Raw genomic sequence first — 23,281 nt, 5'->3', positions numbered from 1 at the left:
GAAAGATCCCTTTGGTTTAAGAAAGGACAGTTTTAAGAAAGGACTTGTTTTAAAACAAAACCGAGAAGCAGCAGAGGTAAAGCCAAAAAGATAGTTGTTTTTGTGTCGGCTGCCTGGTGCCGGCTGTTCTGTACCATGGGTGGTCACAGCCCCGGCATCCCATTCACAGTCGGCAGCATGTCAGTCATTTCAGCTCCTTGAGGTTAAGAGCAGCTTGTGTGTCTTAGGCGGTTATTTTCCTTCAAACGCGGATGAGAGATACTGGGTTGAAGGCAGAGCCTTGCAGGAATGCCATTTCCTTTGTTATTGCCGAGTCTGTATCACTGTGATGGTGAGCTCCGGGCTGGGGGACGAGGGCTTCCTCCGGCCCCTCTCCAGCACTCCCCGAGGCCGGCGCTCCCCCTGGACCAGCCAGCCCCTGAGCTGCGGACCCGGGGGGGTCACGGCCCTCAGGGGTCAGGCTCTGGTACCTTGGCCATGGGGCAGCCGTTTGCTGTCGGGCTTCACCCCCATGGGAGCAGAGGGGGCTCGTGGGGCACTGCTGGGATTTTATTTGGGTTTGTTTGGTTTTTTTTTCTTTGAAACCAGGCCTTGGAAAGAGCCATTTTAAACCTCTCCTCCCTACTCCCCAGCCCAGGTGCCCACGAAGGGCGCAGGGATGGCTCAGCCTCTCCACGTGCCCACGACGCACCTGAACCCCAAAACAGCTCCCGAAGCGTCAGCCCCTGTGCGGAGGCAGTGAAGGGGTGCGCGGGAGCACGGGCCGGGGCTGGGGGCACACGCACGGCCACGGCACTGATGGGGTGTGTGTGGGGGGGTGCGTGCCTGTGGGAGAGGTGGGGGGGGTGCTGGTGGCGTGAAAAACACGCACACGCAGAGGCACACACAAAACTGTTTTGCAAAGCAGCCGTGATTCTATGGCGTCATCATCCATCCGCGCCTTTCTTGATCACGCTGGCGTGATCCAGGTAGTCCAGGGGTGTCCTTTATTCTTCATGGATGGCTTTAAGCTTCCAAGAAACAAAGGTCCTTAACTTCAGGGTGGGTAGGGGCTGTCCTTCTCCTCCTTGCAATGAGCTGGGGTCCTTTAGTCATGCTGACGGAACCCTGACTGCGCAGAATACAACGTACGCTGTCTGCATCTTCAGCCAGTTCATACGATTTTGTATGATAAAGACTAATTGGTACAAGAGTGAGGGAACGAGATTTCCCTAACCCCGGCACCCAGCTGGCTGTGGGTAGGTGTGCCCACGGGCACGGGAAAGGGCTGTGCCGGTATGCAGAGCCCACACACCTGACATGGCTGCAGCTGGGAACAGGAAACTTAGATCTGCCCAGGTCATGAATTCACACCTTTTGGCAGCTGTGTGTGCACAAAACCTCAGAGAGAGCAGGGTCCGGGGCAGGGAACTGAGCCACCGCACTGTAAGCCAGCCTCCGATAAAAAACAGGGGGTTGAGGTCGTCTCTTGGAGGATGCTCTGCTCCCTCCATGGGTACCCGACTGCACACTGGGAACAGTGAGGGGAGCAGGGCTGCAGGGAGATGAGGGGCGACCAGACCAGGGACTGGACAGAGCGTGGCCAGAGGAAGATCTCCGGGAAGACGAAGACACAAGAGGAGAACGGCGGGCCCGGGTGTGTGCGCAGGCAGGAGGCCACGTAACCATCCCACTAGAGGGAGTGAGAAGATCAGTCCTCAGAGGAGACAAGTGGAAGAGTTGGGATGAGGGAACCCAAGCCCGAGAAGGAGCTGCAGGCAGAAACTGGCCCTTCGTCCCCTCACCGGAGCCTGGGGATGTTCCTGGCCAGGGCATGCACGTCTCGGGAGCCGGCAGTCCCACCTTGTGATGTTACACTGGGCGCTGCTGGGTCGGCAGCGTTAGGGCTCGACAGCCCTCCCAGGGAAGCTTGCTGGTCTGTGGCTTTATGGGGCTGAGCCCAGTCCTCCCCCTTCCATCCCTCCCTCCGCTGCCAAGCGAACAAAGTCCCACCAGCAAAGCAGGGAGCAGCCTGAGGTCCCCCAAAGCCTCCCTTCTCCTCCTTTCCCTCCCTCGCTACCCCTTGGCTCTCAAGCCCAGCTACCTCCAGGTCCCACCACCAGCCCGCAGGTCAGGAAGGGCTGCGAGGCCGGCCGGCTCGCTCCCGGCCAGACGGGTGCAGAGAAGGAACGGAGCCAGCAACGAGCGGGGCAGAGCCGACGCAGGCACACATCCCTGCTCAAAGCCCACACTGGGGGGGCTGTCCGGACACCGCTGCCTCCCCGGCACCCCCGGGGTACCCCTTTTCTCCCAGCACTACATCCTTCACTCCAATGCTTGTGCCGGGAGGAGACATCTCTAGCTAGACCTGGGCAGCTAAGGACCAGCAAGAAAACATCCCTGGTGCTTTCCAGCAGCAGACCCAGGGCCCGGAGCGTGGGGGGCTCGCACGGGCAGCAGCAGTGGACTCTATGCATCAAAGGCAAAGGCTGCAGTAGAAAGCAGCTCTGCCCTTTCCCCCCCCAGCCCTCGCCAAGCTGGCACCAGCCTGCCAGCACCGCTCCGCTGAGCCTGAGCTCTGCAGGGAGGCTCCCAGCCCAGGGCGGTGATGGAAAAGGTGCGGAGCCTCCAGGATGCAGAGCAGGACAGAGGACTTGGAGGGCCAGAGGAGAAGCTGTCTGGGCAAAGCAGCACAAAGCTGGTTTGCAGGCCAAGATGATGGCAAGCGTTTCCTGGAGGGTCAAACGGCTCTACCCAGGTGCTCCCAGCTTCTTCCACCTAACCTGCTTTTTCACCCCTCGAGGAGTCAATTCGTCTCACGAATGCAGCAGGAGGGAGAGAAGGAAGGTGGGCAGGAGGGAAGCCGGCATCACAGAGCTGCCTTGTGCCTGCCGGGGAGCCCTACCAGGCACCGCTGCGGGGCCATCCCGGCATTCACGGCATCATGCATCTCCAGCCAGCCCGCAGCTCCCAAACAGGCAGAGAGAACGAAGCTGCTCAGTGCACAACTTCTGGGAGGTCTGGTTGAGGAGGTCTTGAAGCTTGGAAGCTAAAAACGAGCCAGTTCCTGAGAAAAAGGTTTGCCGTAGCCTGGACCAGCCCAGAGCCCCAAGGCAGCAGGAGGGTGAAAGCAGCCAGGATCTCTGTCACCTTTTCCCACTCCAGAGGAACCAGGCTGCCCACTGAGAATCACAGAAACAGCCTTTCCCAGGCCTGTATCTCTGAAAGGAAAGGGACTGAGGGCGTTTTGGTCACCACCCATGTAGCTCCTCCTAGCACACGGCTTGTCACCACGTTTGGCCGACACTGTGGAAGCAGAGCCTCGAAACAGGCGCCTTTATATCCATCCTTCCCTGGACCACGAGACACCTTCCTTCTGTGCAGAGACACATGTGGCTGTAATCCTGTGCGGTAGGATGCCATGGGCAGGTGGTAGGACACGGAGGCGCTGCCCAAATGCCTTCTGCTGGGCTGTCCACGGGGGTCTCAGGTCCCAGTGTGAGAGCAAGAGCAGAGACAGCTGCCTTGAAGGAGAACTAGGGGCTGTGGAGGTCAGGGACAGGAGGCACGGCTGGCCCGCACAGGCGGCTGACGCACCCGGACCCCAGCTGGGCTGAGCTATGGCTGTCCTTTTTCCTCTTTTTTTTTTTTTTTTTTTGATGCTCTGCTTTGCCAGGAGGTTGCAAAACCCAGGCGATGAGTCAAAACAACCCGGAGCTCCCTTTTACCCTCTGCAGCCCAGGAGCAGCCAGGCGCCGTGTCCCAGTTTAAGAGCTCAGAGTTGGCAGGAGCAGCCCTAGGACGGAGACATCTTCCTTCGGGGTGCAATGTCGGATCCTGGGGCTGAGCCATGCTGTGTGAGAGGAGAAGCTGAGATGAACCAGCCCAGATCCTGTTGGTTCACAGGAGCTCTCCATCACAGGAGAGCTCTCCATCACTGGTGCAGGAGCACCAGTTCACACCACCAGCTCTCCATCGGAGCTTCTGGTCAGCGAGGGCCAGCTTGTGCCAACCATCCAAGCCAACCTATCCTGTCGCATTCGGGGCGACCACCAACCCCTCCAGCCTCAACCCTACACCTGGCAATGTGCAGAGCTGGAGCAGCTGAGCCAGCTCTGGAGATGGCCTGATGCAGCCAGGCAGGGAAGGTCTCCGTCCCCTGTGATAACAGGGACAAGCAAACCCTGGCCCCAGCCCCAGGCAGGGAGCGACCTGATGGGCAGACAAGGGCTGGGAGGGTATGGTGGGGAAGAGGCTGGGTCTTCATGGCTGATGTCCTCCCCTTGCAGACCCATAGCCAGCACGCAGCGGGGCAGTCCCAAGGCTGAGAGCAGGCGGAGGGGCCGAAACCCGCTGCCCCTCAGCACTGCACAGCCAAAGCCAGGCGTACATCAACCCAGAATGAGCAAGGCTCACCCAGAAAGAGTGTTTCTGCTAAGACAGAACCAGGCAGTGAGCACACGCTGGCCCTGTGAGCTGCCTCCACAAGGGGAAGGGGCCTCTCGCAGCTCTGCGGGTAGTAAATGTATCTCAGCATCCTCACAAGCAGCTGGATAGTTCTGGGGAGGGGGAGGGAGGAAGGCATGAAAAAATCCTGAGCCAGCAGAAAACCTGTGGTGGGAAGCTCTGAGTCAGCTCCAACTATGGCTTTGCTGAAACTGGTCCCCCCCCACAGCCTCCACATGTCTTGCATGGCTCTCCAAATTCCCAGGAACAAAGCAGAGGGGCTCTGCACCTCGCAGAGCAAGAGCACGCTGCGTCTGTCCCCATCAGCGTGTCTGTGTCTGCATGTGTGGGAGGGCAGGGTCTTGGGACCTCTTGGAGGTCAGGCTGAAGGCCTCTGCACAGGTCTGGCCAAGGGACTGGCTCAAACTGGGCAGTTTGAGGCTGACCCAGGTGAGTTTAGCGGAAAGGACAAGGCTGAAAAGCAAAGTCTCCATTTAAATGCATTGCTGGGACCATGGTTTGTACACTACCACATGGCAGCAAAGGATGCTGTATATGGCACAGTGCCGTGGGGAAACTGAGGCAAGGAATGGAGCCAAACTGCGTGTTTGGGTCATGTGGGAGGAAGGGCAGAAGGGGGGGGACAGGTAAGACTGGTCATAAAGCCTAAAACATCTCTTCCACAAGGTTGGAACTGCTGATCCCAGGGAGAAACCGGGTGCCCTGTTACTGCAGCATCACTTACTGTGGCATCAGCACTTAGACGTTGTCAGACAGCATTTCTGGGGTGCTGAGTCATGCTGTCTGGGTGCTGAGTCATGTCTGCTTGCGTTGCCCCATCCTGGTCCTGCTGGCACATCCTTGTCCCCAAGCCAGGCTGCCAGGGGGACCCCACAGCAGGACCGACCAGCGCCATGTGCTCCCACACTCCTCACCTCGAGGTCCCCCCGGGGAGGGCGAAGGGACACCACGAGCCCTGAGCTGAAATACTTCAGTCCTTCCCATTCTAAATCGAGGCTTTATTTCTTCCGAAAGTGGCCGCCACGATGGTCTCTCACCCCGCCTGGCGTCTCTGCAACATCCCCCGTGACCCCCCCCGACCTCCAGCACCGCAGGCGCCCGCATCCTGCCCGCGGGCTGCGTCTCCCCAGCCTGCCCATCATGAGGCAACAGCCACATCGCCAGAGGACAAACCCAAATCTGTCCTTCTGCTACCCCTCTTCCCCCTCAGACCCAGCAGACCCTTCTCCCAGCCCACCACGCTCCATGGCAGCCCAGCTCCTTGCTGGCTCTTTGGAGGACCAAGCGTACCTCCCAGCGGACCACCCCACGGCAGATGGGTCCCTCCACATTTCACCACAAGTTAAATGTGCTGTAAAATCACTGGTATTCTGGGTGGGGGAGGACATAAAAGACCTGGCTTTAATCGTCCCTCTTTGCTCCAGGCAGCAGCAGGGCTGCCACGGCCATCTCCGGGCGTTTTCTGCCAGAGCCTGAAGCGGGGATGGTGACCTTCTGCTCAGAAATGTGTGGCAAGGGGTAATGCTGATTCTTGAAAAGCTTAAAACTGGATGCAGGAGCTGGGTACAGTGTCCTAACACTGGGCATTTGGCTGTCGGCATCCATCCCTTTGCACTCCAGGCCTCCCAACACCCCTCTTGTTCCCAAACTGATCCCAGTGTCAGACTTTGGTTTCCACAGGTGGGGAGAGGCACTGATGACCTGGCATGGCCCCAGCTGGAAAATCACCCCCGTAAGACCTGCGCCAAGGTCGGTACGCAGCCATGCTGCACCAAGCCACTCGAGCACCGCATCTCCCAGGAGTGTCCCCTCTGCGGTGGCCTTGTAGAGGTCCTCCAGCCAACAAGAAGGTTGCCCACCCTGCTCCATCCCATCTCTCCATCCTGGTCCCCATAGATCCATCTCCAGCTCAGTTTTTCTAAGGCTATTCTTCTCCCCAGGACCCTGCATTGGCATCTCCCCCAGGGGTGCTGGCTGATGGTGACAAGGACCCTGTGCTGACACTGCAGCTGGATACCCCAAAGCACCATACGGGTGGGTGAGGAGAGGTCCCAGCACACATCCACTGTAAAGCTGGACCCACTTTGCAGCCAAACGTACCCCACAGCCCTGCGTCAGGGGCCAGATCCACAGTGTGCAGGCACGGGCTCCCTGATCTCCACTCACGGGTCAGAGCATCACCCAGGGAATGTGGATCACCCTGAGAGGGAGGGAGCTGGCCCTCACATCTCCTGCCTTTCTGCATAATAAGGGCTCTGGGAGCCTTCCTGCTATTTAAGTCTTTTCTCATAGCATCTCTCATCTGCTTCCAAACCAGCCTTTCCTCCCTCTGACCAAACACACTCAGTCAGGGCACTTTGCTGCAGCAGAGCATTTGCGGCATTCTCCGGGATGAACAAACACCGGGGCATTGTCCAAGCTGGACGTCTTCCTCCCAGTGATCTCAAGCACTTGGGAAACCACGCAGGAAGCAAGGCCCTCTGAAAGCCTATGCTAGATGGGGGAAACTGAGGCACAGAGGGGCCAAGGCGCATCATTGGCAGTCTCCTATTTCCCAGGCTCCTGCGACAGCTACAAGGTGCAACGTTGTGCTGCCCCATGGATGGGGTGAACCATCCTGGCTTTGCTGGGCCACAGAAGAGGAGGCCAAAGGAGGAGGGTTGGTCCCTGCCACCCCCGGAGAGGATGCTCCCTGTGGCGAGGGCAGAACTGAGCCCGGCACAGAGGTCCCAGTGGGTTCTCCACGTGGTAGGGGCAGCCCTGGTGAGGAAGGTGAGCTGATCCAGTGCCTCAGCTGGAAGCACTGACCTTCCCATTGAGCCTTGGAAGTACAGTGTGAGGGGGAAGAGGTTTTTTCCCCCAAAAAAACCTCTCAGCACAGGAATTGATCAGTTCAAATCAAAAGACAAACAGTTGAGAGAGCATACCAGGGAGGTTAGCAAAGGCCTTCCTGAGCTGCACGCAGTGATTTCACCTCCCGGGGGGCTGCTGTTTCCTGGCTGAAGATCATGTAGCCAACACATGTTAGAAATCATCAGCTGCTGGAGCAAACGACGCCAGGCTGTGGCTTGCCTTAAAGGAACAGCCTCGGGAAGCTGAGACCTAGCACTGCAGCTCTGCTCCAGAAGATGCGAACCAGGGAGGAATGCCCTGTCGCTAACCCAGCTCAAGAGGGGTCCAGTCTAGGCTAACCCAACAGATCCTGCACGCACTATCACCCCGGTAAAACGTGGGAAAATACTATGACTAAATTGCACATTCAACCATCCTGCCTGAAAAAGCTGAAGCAAATCCAAGGGACAGACTGGAAAATCCCAGACACACATCTCGCATCTCCATGCAGGTGCTCGCTGCCTGGTTTCCCCCACCCCAGGGCCTCGCCAACAACACTGGCAAGAGCCCAGCAAAACACCTTCTCCTGCTCTCCTGCACTTGCTCTGCACCACTGAGTGCTGAGGAAACAAACTTCCAGGCTCAGCTGACCCGGCTCTCCTAGTGCACAGACCAGGAAACATTAGAAGTGAAAAACAACTCCTCAGCCAGTATCAGGAGGCGTTTTTTTGTCTGGCTCCCACCCAATTTTCTTTGCACAGTTCCAATTCTGGTCCTGCCCTCACTCACAGGCTTGGCTGCTCTGCAAGCTTATCTCCAAAGCAGGGAGAGCAGCCCCAAGCTACCAAGTTCTTGTAGCTCCAGGCTTCCCCCTGCTCAGGAGCAGAGCCCACGCGTGCCCTTGCCCCATCCGACGGAGCAGCGCATGGCCCACGATCACAGCACACGGCTGAGCGGTAACCCAGGTTGCTTCTGCACGTACATCCGTGCCCCACATGGCAAACGCATTTGGCTCTTCAAGCTCACCTCCACCAAAAGCAGGAGCTTGGCCAGCTCTGCCCCCTCTCCACCCTGCCTGGCTGGCTGCTCCGACAGGCAAACGTTGCCCCTTGCATGGGGAGTCCCAGCAAGCCCCCAGTGCATGCAGCCCTCCAACACCAGAAGCAGGCGGAATAGCTGCCTGAGACCAGGGCAAGGTTTTGCAAGTAGCCTGTGCCACAGATGCGCCTTTTCTAGCTCTTCCCCTTCCACCTGGCTCTGAAGGTCCTGAGCCTTTTTAATGAGAAGCACAACCAGGAGGGTTTGTTTTTCACTGGATTTTTTAGAAATGAATAGTCATCTCTCTCCTAGCTCGGTGCCCTTCCCCAACTCCAACAAAGGCATCTCGCCTGCGGCAACAGCTACTTGCCAGGGCAGGGATGGTGCCCACACTAGTGCTGAGCTGAACAGCGCCCGCCTCTCACCGGCTCTGGGCACCGGCTCACACACCGAGCTGGCAGAAAAGGGGAAAAACCGCTCATGGACTTGGCAGATGCTTTTGGCTGGAAGATCCCCTTGTCTCAGGAGCATCCTGACTGACACAGCACGGAGGTGGAAGAGGCAGCATCTTCCCCACCCAGGTTCCTGCAAGGCAAGTCAGCGGGAGTTCAGCAGCCCCTTCCCACAGAAAGAGCGGAGGACAGCAAAGGGTGGTAGAGATGAGAGCGGCACTAGAGGGCAACGAGCGGCCCAAGCTGAAAGGCTTTGGCTGGGACCTCTGGTAATAAATCAGTCCTCAGCCCTTCAGCATTCCCCTCCATGTCTCTCATCCGCATTGGGTCCCACCGCCTTCACCCTGCTCCTACAGCTTTGTTCCGAGCAGGCTCCAGTGCAGATCAACTGGAGATGGGGAACAGGGGGGGCTGCAGCCCCCCAAACAGCATCAGTGCTGCCTTTCTGCTAAAAGAGCGAGAGCAAAAATCCTTTTTGCTACCCAGAAGATGCCAAGGAAACCGCCAGCCTCCTCCACACACACTCCCCCCCATCCTCTCCCTTCATACACCACAGTCCACTGGAGACACTCATGCAACGAGCAAGTGATTAAATCAGTGATCCAAAGACATTTTTTAGGGAGCTTGCATTATTCAAAGCTTGGTGAAGTCTTTTACAAAAGCAATAAAAGCAGATAAGGTGACTAGTTACCCACTTTCCCATGTTTGGGAGGTCATGATAGCTGGTCACACGGCTCCTCCGCGTGCTGGGCAGAGCAGCAGCCTGGAGGAGCCCGACATGCCTGGCTGGTGCTGCAGGGACATTTGTGCACGCCTAAGGATAAAATCGGGCTTGGGGATACCAAAGTGCTGAGATTAAGTCTCCCTACGCTCACCTCGTGGCAAAGCAAGCATGGGCGAAGGGAGGCTTGTGGAGGAAACCCACTCGAAACCTCTCGTGGGGTACGTGCGATGCCCACCTAGCCAGGGTCCAGAGAGCAAGGGTCGGGAGGAAAGCCACGGCGCACAAACATCAGCCTGAGGAGCAAGGAGAGAGCCAGTACTGACCTTGCAGGCAGCTGTCACCCCCAAAACAAGTGTCTGCTCTAGGAGAAACGTGGGGCAGGGAGGGCAGGGTGGGCCGGGGGCTCCCCAGCATCGCTGCTGCAGCACTGCCAGCCCTTTCTGGACAACTTTTCCTATGCAAAAACCACCTTCAGCCTCCAGCTCCCCTGTCGGGGTGCTCAGCAGCCCCATGCCAGGGTGCAACGCCTGCGTGATGGGTGTGAGCTGCTGCAAAGACAACACCCACTGCCGGGAATGGCCACCAGCACACGCCAGGGACACCCATGTGCCACCAAGAGCGGCTGCTGCCACGACCAGATGGAGCCTGGGGTGACCAGGAAAGGAGAAAGAAGGGGGACCAGGGGTCACTGCCGGTGCATGGGGACCACCCTGCTTCGCAGGCAGGATTGCTCCAGAGCAGGCAGAAGAAAAGGCAGGACCTGCTTGAGCGTTTGCCATGCTCTGCTCCACGCATGACCAGCTCAGACAACAGGGCCACCCACTCACTTCCCCGCACCCTGAGTAACGGCTGCATTTGTGGATGGGCAGGGGGACCTGCTCTCGGCTCCAAATGTCCTCCAACAAGGGCCATCTCCTCCTTCTCCTGGGGAGGGACCCCCCAAACAGCCTCACGCTGCCTCACCATCCTCCTCCTGACCCACGGGAGGGTGGGTGCTGCCTCGCTCTCCAAACGGGGCAAAAAGCCTGGCAGTGCTGCGGGGATAATGACACCATCCATAAGGAGAGACAAGAACGCGTAAGCAGAAAAGTAGGACTGGAAAGATGCTTGAGATGTTTTTCTTCAAGCTCCTGCCCTGGCAACTGAGGAAAAGGGCAACTCCTGTCCCCCCACCCAAGCTCAAGGCAATTAGGGACCAGAGAGGGAATTGCAACTTCCCCCCAGCCCCACAAATCATTAAAAAGAGAAACTGGACCTGCTCTTTCCCTTTTAATTAGGTGGTACCTGTGAATAGCTGCCTTCTCCTGCATCCCCTGTGTCCGCTGGGGCTCCCTGCAGGAAACTGGTCTGTACGAAGCCAGGGGGAGGCTAGAGGATTTGGTGGAGGAGACGATGCCGTTCCTGGCAGGCAGGATGTGAAGTGGGACAAGTTCCTTTTTTAAAAGAAAAAAAAATGCCCTTCATTGTGTGAGAACACTGGAGAAGCGAGCCGCTGGTGACTGCCTCTTCTTACCAGCTCTCCCCATTCCCCAGGTGCGGTAGTCCTTAGGTGACACATGCTCTGCAAGACCCAGCCCAGAAAATCCAGGCTTAAGGGCCAAATCCTGAACGGATGTTATTACTGAAATATCACAGACAGCTTTAAGCCCCTCAAGGATCAAAGCTCAGCCTGGCAGGGCGTTGGTTCACAGCTCGCAACGAGGGAGAGCAGGACTAGCTGGGGACCCCCGTGGCACGCAGGGAGGTCTGCCATGGTCGGCTCAGAGCAGCTCTGGCTTCACGGCCACGTCTCTGTGGCGTGTCCCTGTGAATAGCTGTGGCTGCGGCACTGGCCTGCGTCCCAGCCTAGGGACGGCTGCAGGGCCTGAAGTCCCGGGGACGGGGTGGGCCACATGGCAGCTACTTCCACCATGGGTCTCACCTGGGTCTGCATTCTCCCGCTCACAGTCAGGTCCCTGTTTCACCATCAATCCTAAATTGCCCCCAGCACAAGGCTCGGGGTTGCCAGAGCTGTCTTTGGGTTAGGGCTGAGGCCAGCCCACGTTTCCCACGCCCCATCCTTGGAGAGGAGGGAGCGGTTCTGGGAAGACCAAAGTGCTTGTGTGTTTTATCAAGATCTCACTTTCATTTCAGAGATAAAAAGCACTAAAAGCCGCAGACTCACCTGACCATGGAGCGGCTATCGCATTCGTCAGGTAACAGCCATCTCTCCAGCCTTTCTGTTTGCTTTCCAAACAACTCGACATTTCTATTTCAGAGCGTCTGGGAGCTCTACCCGCCCGCAGGACAGAGCGTTGGGGCTCAAACCCCAGTGTATGCAGCGGACAGCCTGCCCTGCTCCCAGCCCAGCGCTGCAGCTCACAGCCCCCCAGCCCCGGGTGGGCTCTCACCGGTGGGCAGAGTGGGCATGTTCCCCCCTCCCCGGGCAAGGCCTCTGGGAGATGCTCAGCAGCGATTGACCCCCTTTCTGCAAACCTTGACCTGTCTGAGCTTCTCGGGGTGGGGTGGGGGGGGGACACGGACCAGCTGAGCCCTGGCCAGACCTGCTGGCCCAGTGCCCCATTGGGACTGCGCAGCCCATCACCTCAACCCCTAAACTGGGGTCACGGCTTCCCCCCCCCCAGCCCTGAGACCCTCTGTTCTCAGCCCAGCCAGCACGGGGGCGGAGGGTGGGGGGGGTTCGCGGTCGCTGGAGCTGGGTGTCCCCAGCCCCGTGGGGCCACCCCACCACCGGCACCCACGCTGCACCCGTGACGGTGGCGGGAAGGGTCACTCCTGCGGACACACGACCCCGTCCCCAAAACCCGGGGCCACCGCCGGACCCCCGGACCCCGCGGCGGGAGGTGGCGGCGGGAGAGGCCCCGCCCCGAGACCACGCCCCCGAGACCACGCCCCCGAGACCACGCCCCCCTCCCGGGCCGGTCCCTCCCGCCGCCGCCGCCGCCGCCGCCGGGGCCCCGTCGGAGCGCGGTAGCGGCAACCGGGGCGGGCCGGGCGATGGCCCCGCACCAGCCCAGCGCCGGGCAGTACCTGCGCTCCGACAGCGGCGGCTCGGAAGCCCGTATGCTGGCGGACGGCCCCGGTAGCCCCGGCGGGGAGCGGGGGGGGGAGGCGGCGGCGACGGTGCGGGCCGTTGTGGGGCAGCGTGGCCGTCATGGCCATCCTCGCCCTGCAGATCGCCTCCACCACCGGCCTCTTCGTCTACTTCACCATGGCCATCTCCAAGGTGAGACCAGGCTTTGTCCTGCGCCCCCCGCAACAACCCACCCCCCCCCCCTCCCTCCCTCCCGCCCCGTTCCGGTGCGGGCGGGGGCCCCCGGGGGGGGGGGGGGCTGCACCCCCGGGAGACCCGACGGCTGCGGGGAGGGCTCTGCCCGTTCCCCCCCTCCGCGCCTCTGCTCGCCGGGGACGGCAGCTACCGGCGCTGCCCCGCCGCGGATCCAGATGTGGAGCCGGGGGGGGAGTGGGGGGGGGACTGCCCCGAACTCCGCCCGGAGCCGGGGATCCAGATGTGGAGCGGCGGGGGGGAGCACTGCCCCCAGCTCCCCTGGGAGCCGCGGATCCAGATGTGGAGCCGGGGGGAGTGGGGGGCACTGCCCCGAACTCCGCCCGGAGCCGCGGATCCAGATGTGGAGGCACGGGGGGGGGGGATCACTGCCCCCAGCTCCCCTGGGAGCCGCGGATCCAGATGTGGGGTGGGGGGTGGACACGGCTCCCAGCTCCGCCCAGAGCCGCCGATCCAGATGTGGAGAGAAGGAGCCTTTGTCCTGGGCTCCGTCCGGAGCTGAGGCTCCATGGGAGGGGGGGGCCCTGCCCTGGGGTCCCATCAGAGTCTGCAGCTCCAGATGGGGATGGGGTGGGGGGGCTGCCCTGGGCTCCAGGCCCCATTCGCCCCTGGTTCCTACTTCATCTCCCCCCCCCGCCCCCACCATTCCCATCCCACCCACGCTCCAGCACTGCTGAATCCTCCTCACCCCCTGCGTAAGATGCTGGAAGTGGCCTGGCTGGGAAACCCCCCCCCCATACCAGCAGCTCTTGGGTGTTTGCTCCGGCTTAATCATACCAAACAACTGTGCTGGGATCCAGCCATTCCCACCCACCCGCAGTGTCCCTCATGCCAAACCATTCCCAAACTTGGAGGTGACCCCCACCGCCCCCCCCCCCAGCAGCTGATTCAGGTCCACAGCAATCCCCGAGCAGCGGGAGGGTCAAGGAGGGGGAAACGCCAAACAAATAGGAGAGATCTTTGCCATGGGGAGGAGGAAATTCAGGACTTCCAGGCAACTCCAGTGATGGTACCCATCATCCCTGATGATGGAGGGTCCATCAAGAAAAGGGTCCTGCAGTGCCAAGCATTGCACAAAACCACAACAGAGGTGGGGAAAAAAAGGAAAAAGCCTTGGCCAAGGATGCAGGCCTGTCTGGTGCCCCGTGGAGCATCCTTTGGAGCAGACTTCAGCCCTCGCTTTGGGCTTTGTTTCCATCCCTGGATCCCATGTGGCACCCACTGTGAGGGATTTACATGAAAGGCCCTGGAAAGAGGAGGGGAATGCGAGCAGACAGAGCCACAGGGGAGGGCTGAAGGGAGGGGAAAGCCACTTCAGCTGACCTCTTTGGGCTGATTTCAGAGGCTAGTTGCTGGATCCCTGCATGGGATTTGTGCTGGGGATAGGTAGTCACAGCTCAGCACCTCCGGGTACACGGAATCACTCAGCACAGCCAGCCTGCCCTAACCCCCTCACGGGGGGGGGTACTTCCCATGCCTCCAGTTTTGCAAGACTTTGCTGCTTTTTCCTTATTTTAAACAACCCCCCAGCACAAGGTCCCTGGGAGGGGAGGCAGAGAAGGCAGACAGAGGGGTTACCCTGCGAAGAGAGAGGTGCTGGTGGTACACACAGCCTATTGCAGCAAGCTTTAATCAAGGCAATTAGCGTGATCAGTCAGTGCCAGGCAATTGTTCAGACCCGGAGGGACAAAGCACATGGTTGCAGTCCTCACGCTAGTGCTGGGAACGTGCCACCACCATAGCGGGACTGGTCAGAGGAGGGCTGACCCCAGTTACGCGGGCACGCGCTGACCCTGCCCAAGCACGCACTCGTGTCGTGGAGTTTCGAGTGAACAGCCCCATCACTTCGGGATTTACTGCCTTGGCGGGCACCGTGCATCCACCCACTCGGGCAGGCAGGTCTTTGCACGACTGCAGCCCGACTGGCTAAACCCAGCCCCAGGAAAACACTACTAGGGCTGTGCTCGCCTTTCTCCAGCCATCCAGCCATGCGAGCCACCACATCAGTCCCTCCGAGCTTGCCACTGCAGCCCATCTACCAGCCACCGTGCTCCTGGCAGGTCCAGCCGGCCAGTGCTAGGACAGACAGTTGGCCCAATAGTGCAAAAAACCAACCCCAATCCTTTTTATCTGACCTCACACAGTCTTTCTGCTGCTACTGGGGTCTGTATTGATCCCAAACATGAGCGCATCCTGGTACTAGGCCAAGTGAGTACCCAAAACTATGGCTGAGGGAGGCAGGCAGGCAGGAGTCTGGTGGGGGCCCGGAGCAAGCAGGGACGTGGGGGAGTTGCAGGGTGCTGGAGGTGGCCAAGCCCCAGGTAATGATGTAGCCAAGCCTGAGGACTCCTGGGATCTGTCCTGGTATCTGGGAATGACCCGGGAATAATAGTAGGACGGTCAAGGTGCTGGTGTTCATTCCCAGCTCCTGGCACACTGATTTCAGGGCGGCCATCCCATGTGTGCCTCAGTTTCCCCACGCCCTAGACAGCAGCACGGTGCGGTGAGACCCTATAGCCAGCCGTGCCTGTCCCCCCACTGCGATGCCACAGCCAGAGCTGAGCCGGGTCAGCCCCGGGACAGCCTGGGAAGAGGCAGCTCGCCGTGCAGCAGCCTGCGTCACATGGAGGGAAGGCTTGCCAGCCCAAACCACAAGCCAGCACAGGCTAGAAAGCATCTGAGATCTGCCTGGGCTGACGCAGCACTGCGAGTGCTTGGGGTTCCATCTCTGGCCAGCACGGCTCGGCAGCTGGAAGGGCAGAGCTGCGTGAGAGCTTGTTTTGCAACCCCAGTTTAGCTCGGCAGCGGGAAGGCAAGAAGAGCGTGGACCGGGCTGCCTGGGCACGTCCAGCCTGCAGCTGCAGCTCTTACCTCTGTGCGCCCTACAGAGCCAAGCCTCGCAGGGCAACCGCTTCCCCGGGAGCTGTGAACACCTCGTTCAAAGCCAAGGCTGGGTTTTACTGCTTGAGAAGCCTCATTCCCCCAGGGCAGGAGAGGAAGAGGTGAAGGAGACGGAGAATGGGAAATTTGGGTTCCCTTTCTTTACCTGGTGCTCTGCAGCTTGCGAGAGTCCTCGAGTCTCGCCTCCTTCTCACGCTTGGCACTGGAACTCAGCGAAAGGGGCTGTCACGTTCCCCGAAGAGCCTGGGTGAGCAAGACTCGCTTCTGCCAGGGATCATAGGAGGACAAGATGAGATTTAACCTGCCCAATTCACAAAACCAAATTTTTGACGCACCTTGGGATCCACCCAGCCTCCTGCCACCTAACTCCATCCCAGCACGGGAGACACATTTGGTGTTCGCACCACCAGCCCTGGGATCGGGGCAGCTCAGGGTTATTCTCCACCCCGCGGTGTGGCCATCAGCACCCTGATGCTGGAGGAGCCGGGCCAAAGGCGGCTGTCCCATGCACGCACCCCGCCGGGCATCCCCGCTGCTCCCTCCAGCCAAGCCATGCACGCTGCTCCTGTCTGCCCAGTTTGATGCGGGGATGTCCGGGTGTTTCTGTTCCAGCTCAAAGCCCAGGCACCGGGGAGCGCGGAGGAGCTGCGGTGTCTGCAGGTTATCAATCAGCAGCAGGAGGGCTCCAGCCTGGAGGAGGTGATCAGCAACCAGTCCTGCCTCAAACTGGCCAACACCATCAAAGCCTACGTGGCCACGGTGAGCCCGGACCCACCGGCTTTGGGAACGGGGGGAGGATGGGACAGCCGATGGGAGAGCTCCTGTCTGCCTCCCTGCCTCAGTTTCCCCATCTGCCTCACCGGAGGGGTGGCAGAGAGCAATTACAAGGATGGTTTAAGAGGGGGGCGGAGAAGTGGGGCTGGATGCCAGGCCCTCTGCAGCGAGGAGCTGGTGGAACCCAGAGCCATAGCGTGAAAAGACAAGGTCATGAAGACTTGGAAGAGACGAGAGGAGCTGGGGCACGGGGAACGCCCATTTCACCTTTAACCGTGGGCCTGTTTTTCCTCTCTGACGGTCCAGGTGACGGAGAACGTTATCCGCAGGAGCGCGGTGAAGGGTGAGTCCCTCCTGGCCCGGCACCGGTGCCAGCAGCCGGGGTGCCGCTCGCTGGTGCTGCAAAGCATCGACGACCTCTTTGCTGGGACCGGGTTGCAGCCGGACAGACGGAGCCACGGTCCACGTGCGCACGGCTCGGCGTGTGGCCGGGGATGCCAGTGGGCTGGGGGGGGGGAGCTTGGTCGCTCCCGGGGCAAACTCCGCCGGGCACGGTGCTGCGAGCCGGGGCAGGAGAAGGGAGAGCAAGGGCTGAAGGGCATACGTCCCCAGGGAATGGGTTGGAGGGACAGCTGTGTATGTCTGTCTGGAGCCCGGGGGAACCAGGGCCACGGGGGACAGCACAGAAATATTAGATAATGATTGACTAGACATTTCCATCCCCAAATAACCTGCCTCTTCAACGGGTCAGTGGGGCATTTCCCTGCCCCGCTCGCTCTGCTTGGTCAGTAAGGACCTTCTGTGCCAGCACGGGGCTGGGCATCCCCACGCTCTCTGTCCTCTACAGCTGTGTGTCTTTCCTCGCAGAGGCCCGGCGGAGCTACTTCAACACCTCGGAGGGGCAGGTTCCTCCCAAAACGGCTGGCAAGCCCTCGGCACATCTCACCCTCCGCCCGCAGAGCCTGGCCCAGGATGGTGAGTCGGGGAGCCCCACTGGGCACCGGCGCGTTTCCGAGATGGGAAGAGGGGAAAGATCTCACCCAAAGGCGCAGGGGACCAGGATGGGAGGGTGCACGTGGTGGCAGATGGGGAGATGTTTCTCCTGTTCAAGACCACCTTCTCCACCCCTCCAAGCTGGATGACCGTGGGACAGAGTTAGAGCCACCCCCTCCCTGATGGGTGCTGCTCAGAGCATCTCGCTCCCCTGGGTGACCCTTCCTTCTCCCCAGGAAACTCCAAGCGCTTCGGGAACCTCTCCCAGTCCTGCCGCCACGCCATCGCCCGCTGGGAAGACAGCACCATCCACTCGCACCTGCAGAACATCACCTACCGGGATGGCCGGCTGCGGGTCAACCAGGCGGGCAAGTACTACGTCTACTCCCAGATCTATTTCCGCTACCCCAGCGACGGGGCCAGCGCCCGAGTCTCCGTCCCCCAGCTCGTGCAGTGCATCAACTGGAAGACCTCCTACAGCCAGCCCATCCTCCTCCTCAAAGGGGTTGGCACCAAGTGCTGGGCGCCCGAGGCGGACTACGGGCTCCACGCTCTCTACCAGGGGGGACTGTTCGAGCTGAAGGCTGGCGACGAGCTCTTCGTCTCCGTCTCCTCCTTGGCCATCGACTACAACGACGCGGCAGCCAGCTACTTCGGGGCCTTTCGGCTCGACCTGTGACAGCCACCTCCGCCTCCCACCTTTCCCGCTGCTCCTGCCCATCGACTCTCCGGGGGCAGCCGCTATTCGAACCGGACAACAGACGAATGGCCGGAGGCGGGGGGGTCTGGCGCAGGGTCCTTCCCTGCCTGCGTTGTCCCTTGCGGCGAGGGACGAGCCAGAGGAGGGCACGGGGAGGGGGGTGGCTGCCCGCAGGGACCCGCTGTGCTCGGTGCCGCACGGGGCCTCGCCGTCCAGCCGGGAGGAAGCCCGTGAGCCGGGAAGGGTCTCCGAGGGCCCACGGGAGACACGGACGAGGGGGGGACGTCCCCATCCCTGGTGGCACATCACCTGCCTGGCTCCCACCTGAGCAAACGGAGCAGGTAGCACCAAACGGTTCCCTGCTGCAGGAGAGACGCCGGTTGCGCGCAACCACAAAAGAAAGCGTCCCCGTGGCAGGGTGACCCTCTGCGAGTCCGACCCCACGTCTGGCAGGGGCAGACCCAGCCAGGCTGCAGGTGCTGGGGGACCCCGAGCTGGAGGCGCGGGGACAGAAGCCGGGGCTAGCGGAGAGCAGCGGCACGGCGAGCGCGGGGCTGGCACCCCTGGGGCGAAGCGCCAGGGGACAGTCTGCAGGTACGAGGCGGGTCCAGCATCAGGTTATGGAAAGGAGCGAAGGAGTTTTCAGTTCGGGCTGATTAGAAACCTGGAGCGATGCCAACAGTCAGGGGAGATCAAAGAGCAGGGCCACGAAGCCGGAGCAGTCACCAGCCCAAGCAACTGCACCCAGGCACGTGGCAGAGGGGCGCATTTTGCCCAAGCCGAGCTGCACGGGACCATCCGGCCCAGGAGCTTGCCATCACACCTCCCCTTGGCTTCTGACCGAGCATCTCTCTCTTTGGGGTTTTTGGTCCTCCCGGCCCTGTTGGGCCAGCACAGCCACCCGCTCGCTCACATCTTTAGCCCCAGTGATCCTTAACCTGCAGGATTTCAACTCATGGGTGAGCCCCGGCGGTCGCAGCGCAGGACCCGGGAGGAACAAGCCCAACCGCTCGGCGTTCAAGGCAAAGGTGGGTTCCAGCAGGGCAGAGCGCGGTCAGGCTGGCTCGGCCCTCGGATGCTGGGGTGGACGCAGCCCCCAATTTTGTAATTACCTGTATACTCTCTGTATTATATTAAGACTGTTGGAGTGTATGGACAGGACAGCAGCACAGGCTGCCAGAAAGGATGCAAGCACCCCCCAGTGCTGGCACGGCTGCGGGGGGGTGTCTCAGTGCTGGTTTAAATAAAGCCTGTACTCCAGCACTGGTCTTGCACCTCTTTGCATCTGGCACCCCAGGCAACGTGCCCTTGGCCTCCCAGCAGCCACAGTGCTGTGCAAACCAGACATTTTGAGGTCTGGGCCAGCTCTCACGCTCAGCTGGCACGCTGCAGCGCCCGTGGGTCCTGGGCAGCGCCCGTGGGTCCTGGGCAGCCCCACTCGCTGCAGCTCAGCCTTATCTGCTCCCCGCTCTTTACCTGTCCCTGCTCCAGCCCAGCACAGAGGCCGGCTGCAAGCAGAGGGCTGCAAAGGGACAGAGGAGAGGGGCAGCTTCCCCCCCCCCCCGGTGCCTACAGCCTCCCACCAGCTTCCACACCTGCCTGAGCCAAGTCCTGCCGCGCCAGCCCGGCGGTGCTGGGATGCCGGTGGCGGCAGCGGAGCAGCCCTGGTGCGGTGCCAGAGCTGCCGGGTGCCAAGGCAGCCTGGGGGAACGTGCTGGTGCGGTTCCCAGGAGCTCCAGCCCTGAGAGCTGCAGACAGAGCCCAGCGAAGGCCGCAGGCAGTCACCGGGTCCTGCCTCATCTTGCATCTCTAGCACCTCGAAGGGCTCCGCCGCCGCCTCTCCCCACGGATACCTGGGGCATTCCCAGGGAGACACACTCCCGAGCCTGGTGCCTCCATCTCCCCTGGGACCAGGGGCAGCTCCACCGCCAGCTCCGGCAGAGCCCTTCCCGGGACCTGACCCCAGCCCCGCTCCTCTTCTTCCCCTGCTCCCGTCGGCTCTGGGGAGCTACACTTTGCCCAGCTGCCCCGGGGCATCCCGGTGCCGCTCCTCCTCTCTCCGCTTTGGGATTGCCAAGCCCAGCCCAAAGCACAGCCAAAGCCCGGAGTGCCAAGATGGGCTCGTTCCCCATCACACTGTGGCCAGGCAGAGGCTGCTCCTTGCTCCCGCTATCCGTCCCGCAGCTCTCCAGGCCTGAGCCCCCTCTCTTTGCATCCCTGGCTGGGGCTGGGAGCCGGTGCCAGGCTGAGCCGAGTGGTCCCACATCCCCCCGCATCCACGGACGTTGTCACTCACCAGCCTCCATCTCCTGCAGGCTCCTGCTCCGGCAAGGCCAATACAAAAAGCCCCCCCAGGAGCACGGCCCCGTCACCCTGCACACAAGCCCTTGGACCAGCCCCAAACGCACGGGCAACTTTCCCAGCTCATCCAAAGCCTCCCAACCAGAAAGCGCTGACAGCGCCGACCTGCCGTCTGCAAAAGGGGTGACGCGGCTGCTCCCCGCTCCAGGCAGGGCTGTGGGGTCCTGCTCCCCCCCCGCTCCGGCCACCCCCTCCCTGGCCGAGGTCCCCCAGCCCCGCAGAGGGAGGCCAGGCGAGCTTCATCTGCAGCGCGCTCAGCCCTGATCGGCGCGGTGTGTTCTTGTCCAATGCAAACAAAACCCGAAATCATGCAGCGCAGCTGGGTCCCACATGATATTTGCTAACAAAGACCCCCAAACATGCTGGGCCCCACCACGTGCTGGCCCCGCAAACCCCTGCCTTCCAAAGCCACCTTTGAAACAGTCTCTTTTTCTTCCACCTCTCGTTCCTCCTCCTGCTTTCTCAACCACCTTGGTGCCCAACAACAGGAATCAGGCTCCCAGGGCTCTTAAAATCCTTACTGGCCTGAAACCCCCCCCACCACGGCGAGCACTGAGCTCATCCCGGCTCCTGCATCCCCAGCCCTGGAGCTGCCCTTTGGCAGCAGCTGTGGGAGCTCAGGGTTGAATCAGACAACCCAGGGCTGCAGGAAACGGAGCAGGTGGTTCACAGTTTTTTCTTTGAAATAGAGTTTAAAGCAACCCCCCAGCCTGGTGGAGCAGGTAAGAGGTTGCCAATTGCCACGCAGCAAGCAGGAGCCCACGGCGCAGGTAAAGCAGCCCCTTGCATGAGCCGGGCTCCACTTTCCTGGAAGGGAGAAGACCTGTGGGTGGATGTTTTTGGAGAAGGCGAACTCCACGAGCATCAGGCCCAATGGCAGCCTCACCAAGTCTGGCGAGAGCCGAGCGGCACTGGGCAATGAGAGATGGGATAGACTGGAAGGGGGCAAAAGAGTTGGCAGGGTGGGTGTAGGCTGGCCCCGGCTTGGGAGGGGGAATCTCAAGGTCCCAGCTCTGCAGCTTTTCCAGGTCTCCCGCTCCAGAGCCGTGGGGTGGACCTGGCCCGTGGGCACCCGGGGGGAGAGCAGGCTCCTGCAGAGCCCCCATGGCACCAACGGAAAGGGGAAGCAGAGCTGGCGTGGGGAACAAACCCGGCATGCCGGCACCCGGTGAGGGGCTCCCCCAGCCCCGGGCTGCGCGTCCTGGACACGGGGAGGTTTGAGGCACAGGCTGCTCCAGGAGAGCCACCGGGTCCTGACTCTTCATCTCTCCTCACCGTGACATCTCTCCTCTTAGAGCAACCTCACCCTTCCCAGCCCCGCTGTCAGCTTAGAGGAGGCTTAACGCAAAAGACCCAAGAGGCTGAGAAAAGCAAAACGATCCCGGGAATTCGATGCACATTTGACATGTGCCAAACTGGAAGACGGTTTTCAGTTTCCCAAACTAGTTTGAAATTTAACAACAAGCAGCAAGCGCTATTGGAGCCAAAACCATATTGTGCCCATGCAGATAGGCACAGGAGAACCTCCTGCTCTGGCACATCCCACCCCAATCCCTGCAGAGACTCTCTGGTTTCAGTCCCACTGATGTTTCCAGCACCTGGCAAGGCTGCCTCACTGGCTTTTTCTAAGTTTGACATTAATGGAAAGTCCTGAAGACCGGACAAGATCAACCCAATGGCCACATGTGCAACATCCTCAGAGCATTTTCACTTTAGGGAGTCACTGGAAGAAGAACCTGGTTCATGCCCTTCTCCAAGCTGACAGCTCATTGACACATTATGCAAAGATTTTTTTTTTTTCAGGAATACCTGCAGAACAGCCTGGAGGTGTTAAGAGGATGGGCAAGTCTTCAATCAAGGGGGTTTGAAGTCACAACCGTAACCTGCTAGCCCTCACCACCTTTGTTTTCTACAGCTGCTGGGGATGGAGAAAGCAGATTGAGTTGGGCAACAACTGGGAGCGCAGGCAGGCACTACTCCATTTCTTCACCAGAAGACCTGGTTGCTCATGAAGCCTCTGTGCCTCAGTTTCCCCACTTGTACAAGATGCCTATGGACATCAGTCTTTGTAAAAGGCTCCAAGACCCGCAGGTAAGAGCATGCTGTAGGAGTCTGTGGCAGCAGAGCTTGCACAGAACGCTTCTGTCCACCACGTTTCCAGCGAGCTCGGCTTCCCAAACCACCTCGGGGGGATTTCTGGTGGCACAGACACCACCAGGCAAAACCTTGAGCCACTCACTGTTGTGGATTTCCCACCAAGAGTGTTTCCCACAGAGCATCTGGCACCTTGTAGCGTCTAAAATAATGCCGCCTGTTGAATTACTCATCTGGCTGCCCATGGCAGGATTACTTTGCCCTGCCGTGATTTCTCCCTGCAGCTGCGAGGGCAGAGCCGGGGCAATGCCAGGGAAGGTGGGCTTCGTGCCCGCACTGCCTGGAGGAACATGTGCTTTCAGGGAAAAGGATCGGTGCTAAACCTCGGTGCCAACAGACCAGTTACAAAACTACTCCCACAGCAAAAAAGCAGTTTGCCTTTCCCGTGCCAAAGGCAGGGCGGCTCAGTCCGCACGCTGCAGGGGTGCCTTTCCTGGCCTCTGCCAGCACGACGTCCGTCAAGCTCAGAATCACACAGGAAAATAAAAAAAAAAAAAAAAAATCACCTGAAATCGAAAGCTGCTTCAGCTCCCCAGCCTGCTCAGGCGCCTCGTCCCTGCCAGGTGACAGCTCAGAAACCTCCCCTGCCCTTTCCTCCTGCTTTAAAAAAGAATGGGGAG

General features: G+C 60.4%; 1 protein-coding gene across 1 annotated transcript; it reads left to right on the top strand.

Annotated features, from left to right (window-relative positions):
- Nucleotides 1-12,406: 12,406 nt before the first annotated feature.
- Nucleotides 12,407-19,387, top strand: LOC128153889 (tumor necrosis factor ligand superfamily member 10-like). The gene is given in 6 exon segments (XM_052813799.1): nt 12,407-12,597; nt 12,599-12,718; nt 16,292-16,438; nt 16,760-16,796; nt 17,321-17,428; nt 17,683-19,387. Coding segments are annotated over 6 exon segments (963 nt in total). The 5' UTR covers nt 12,407-12,489; the 3' UTR covers nt 18,126-19,387.
- The last annotated feature ends 3,894 nt before the right edge of the window (nt 19,388-23,281 follow it).

Source organism: Harpia harpyja, chromosome 18 (genome assembly GCF_026419915.1).
Source record: "Harpia harpyja isolate bHarHar1 chromosome 18, bHarHar1 primary haplotype, whole genome shotgun sequence".
Classification (NCBI taxonomy): domain Eukaryota; kingdom Metazoa; phylum Chordata; class Aves; order Accipitriformes; family Accipitridae; genus Harpia; species Harpia harpyja.
Note: the sequence above shows the minus strand (reverse complement) of the source record. Positions and strands in the feature narration are given on the sequence as shown.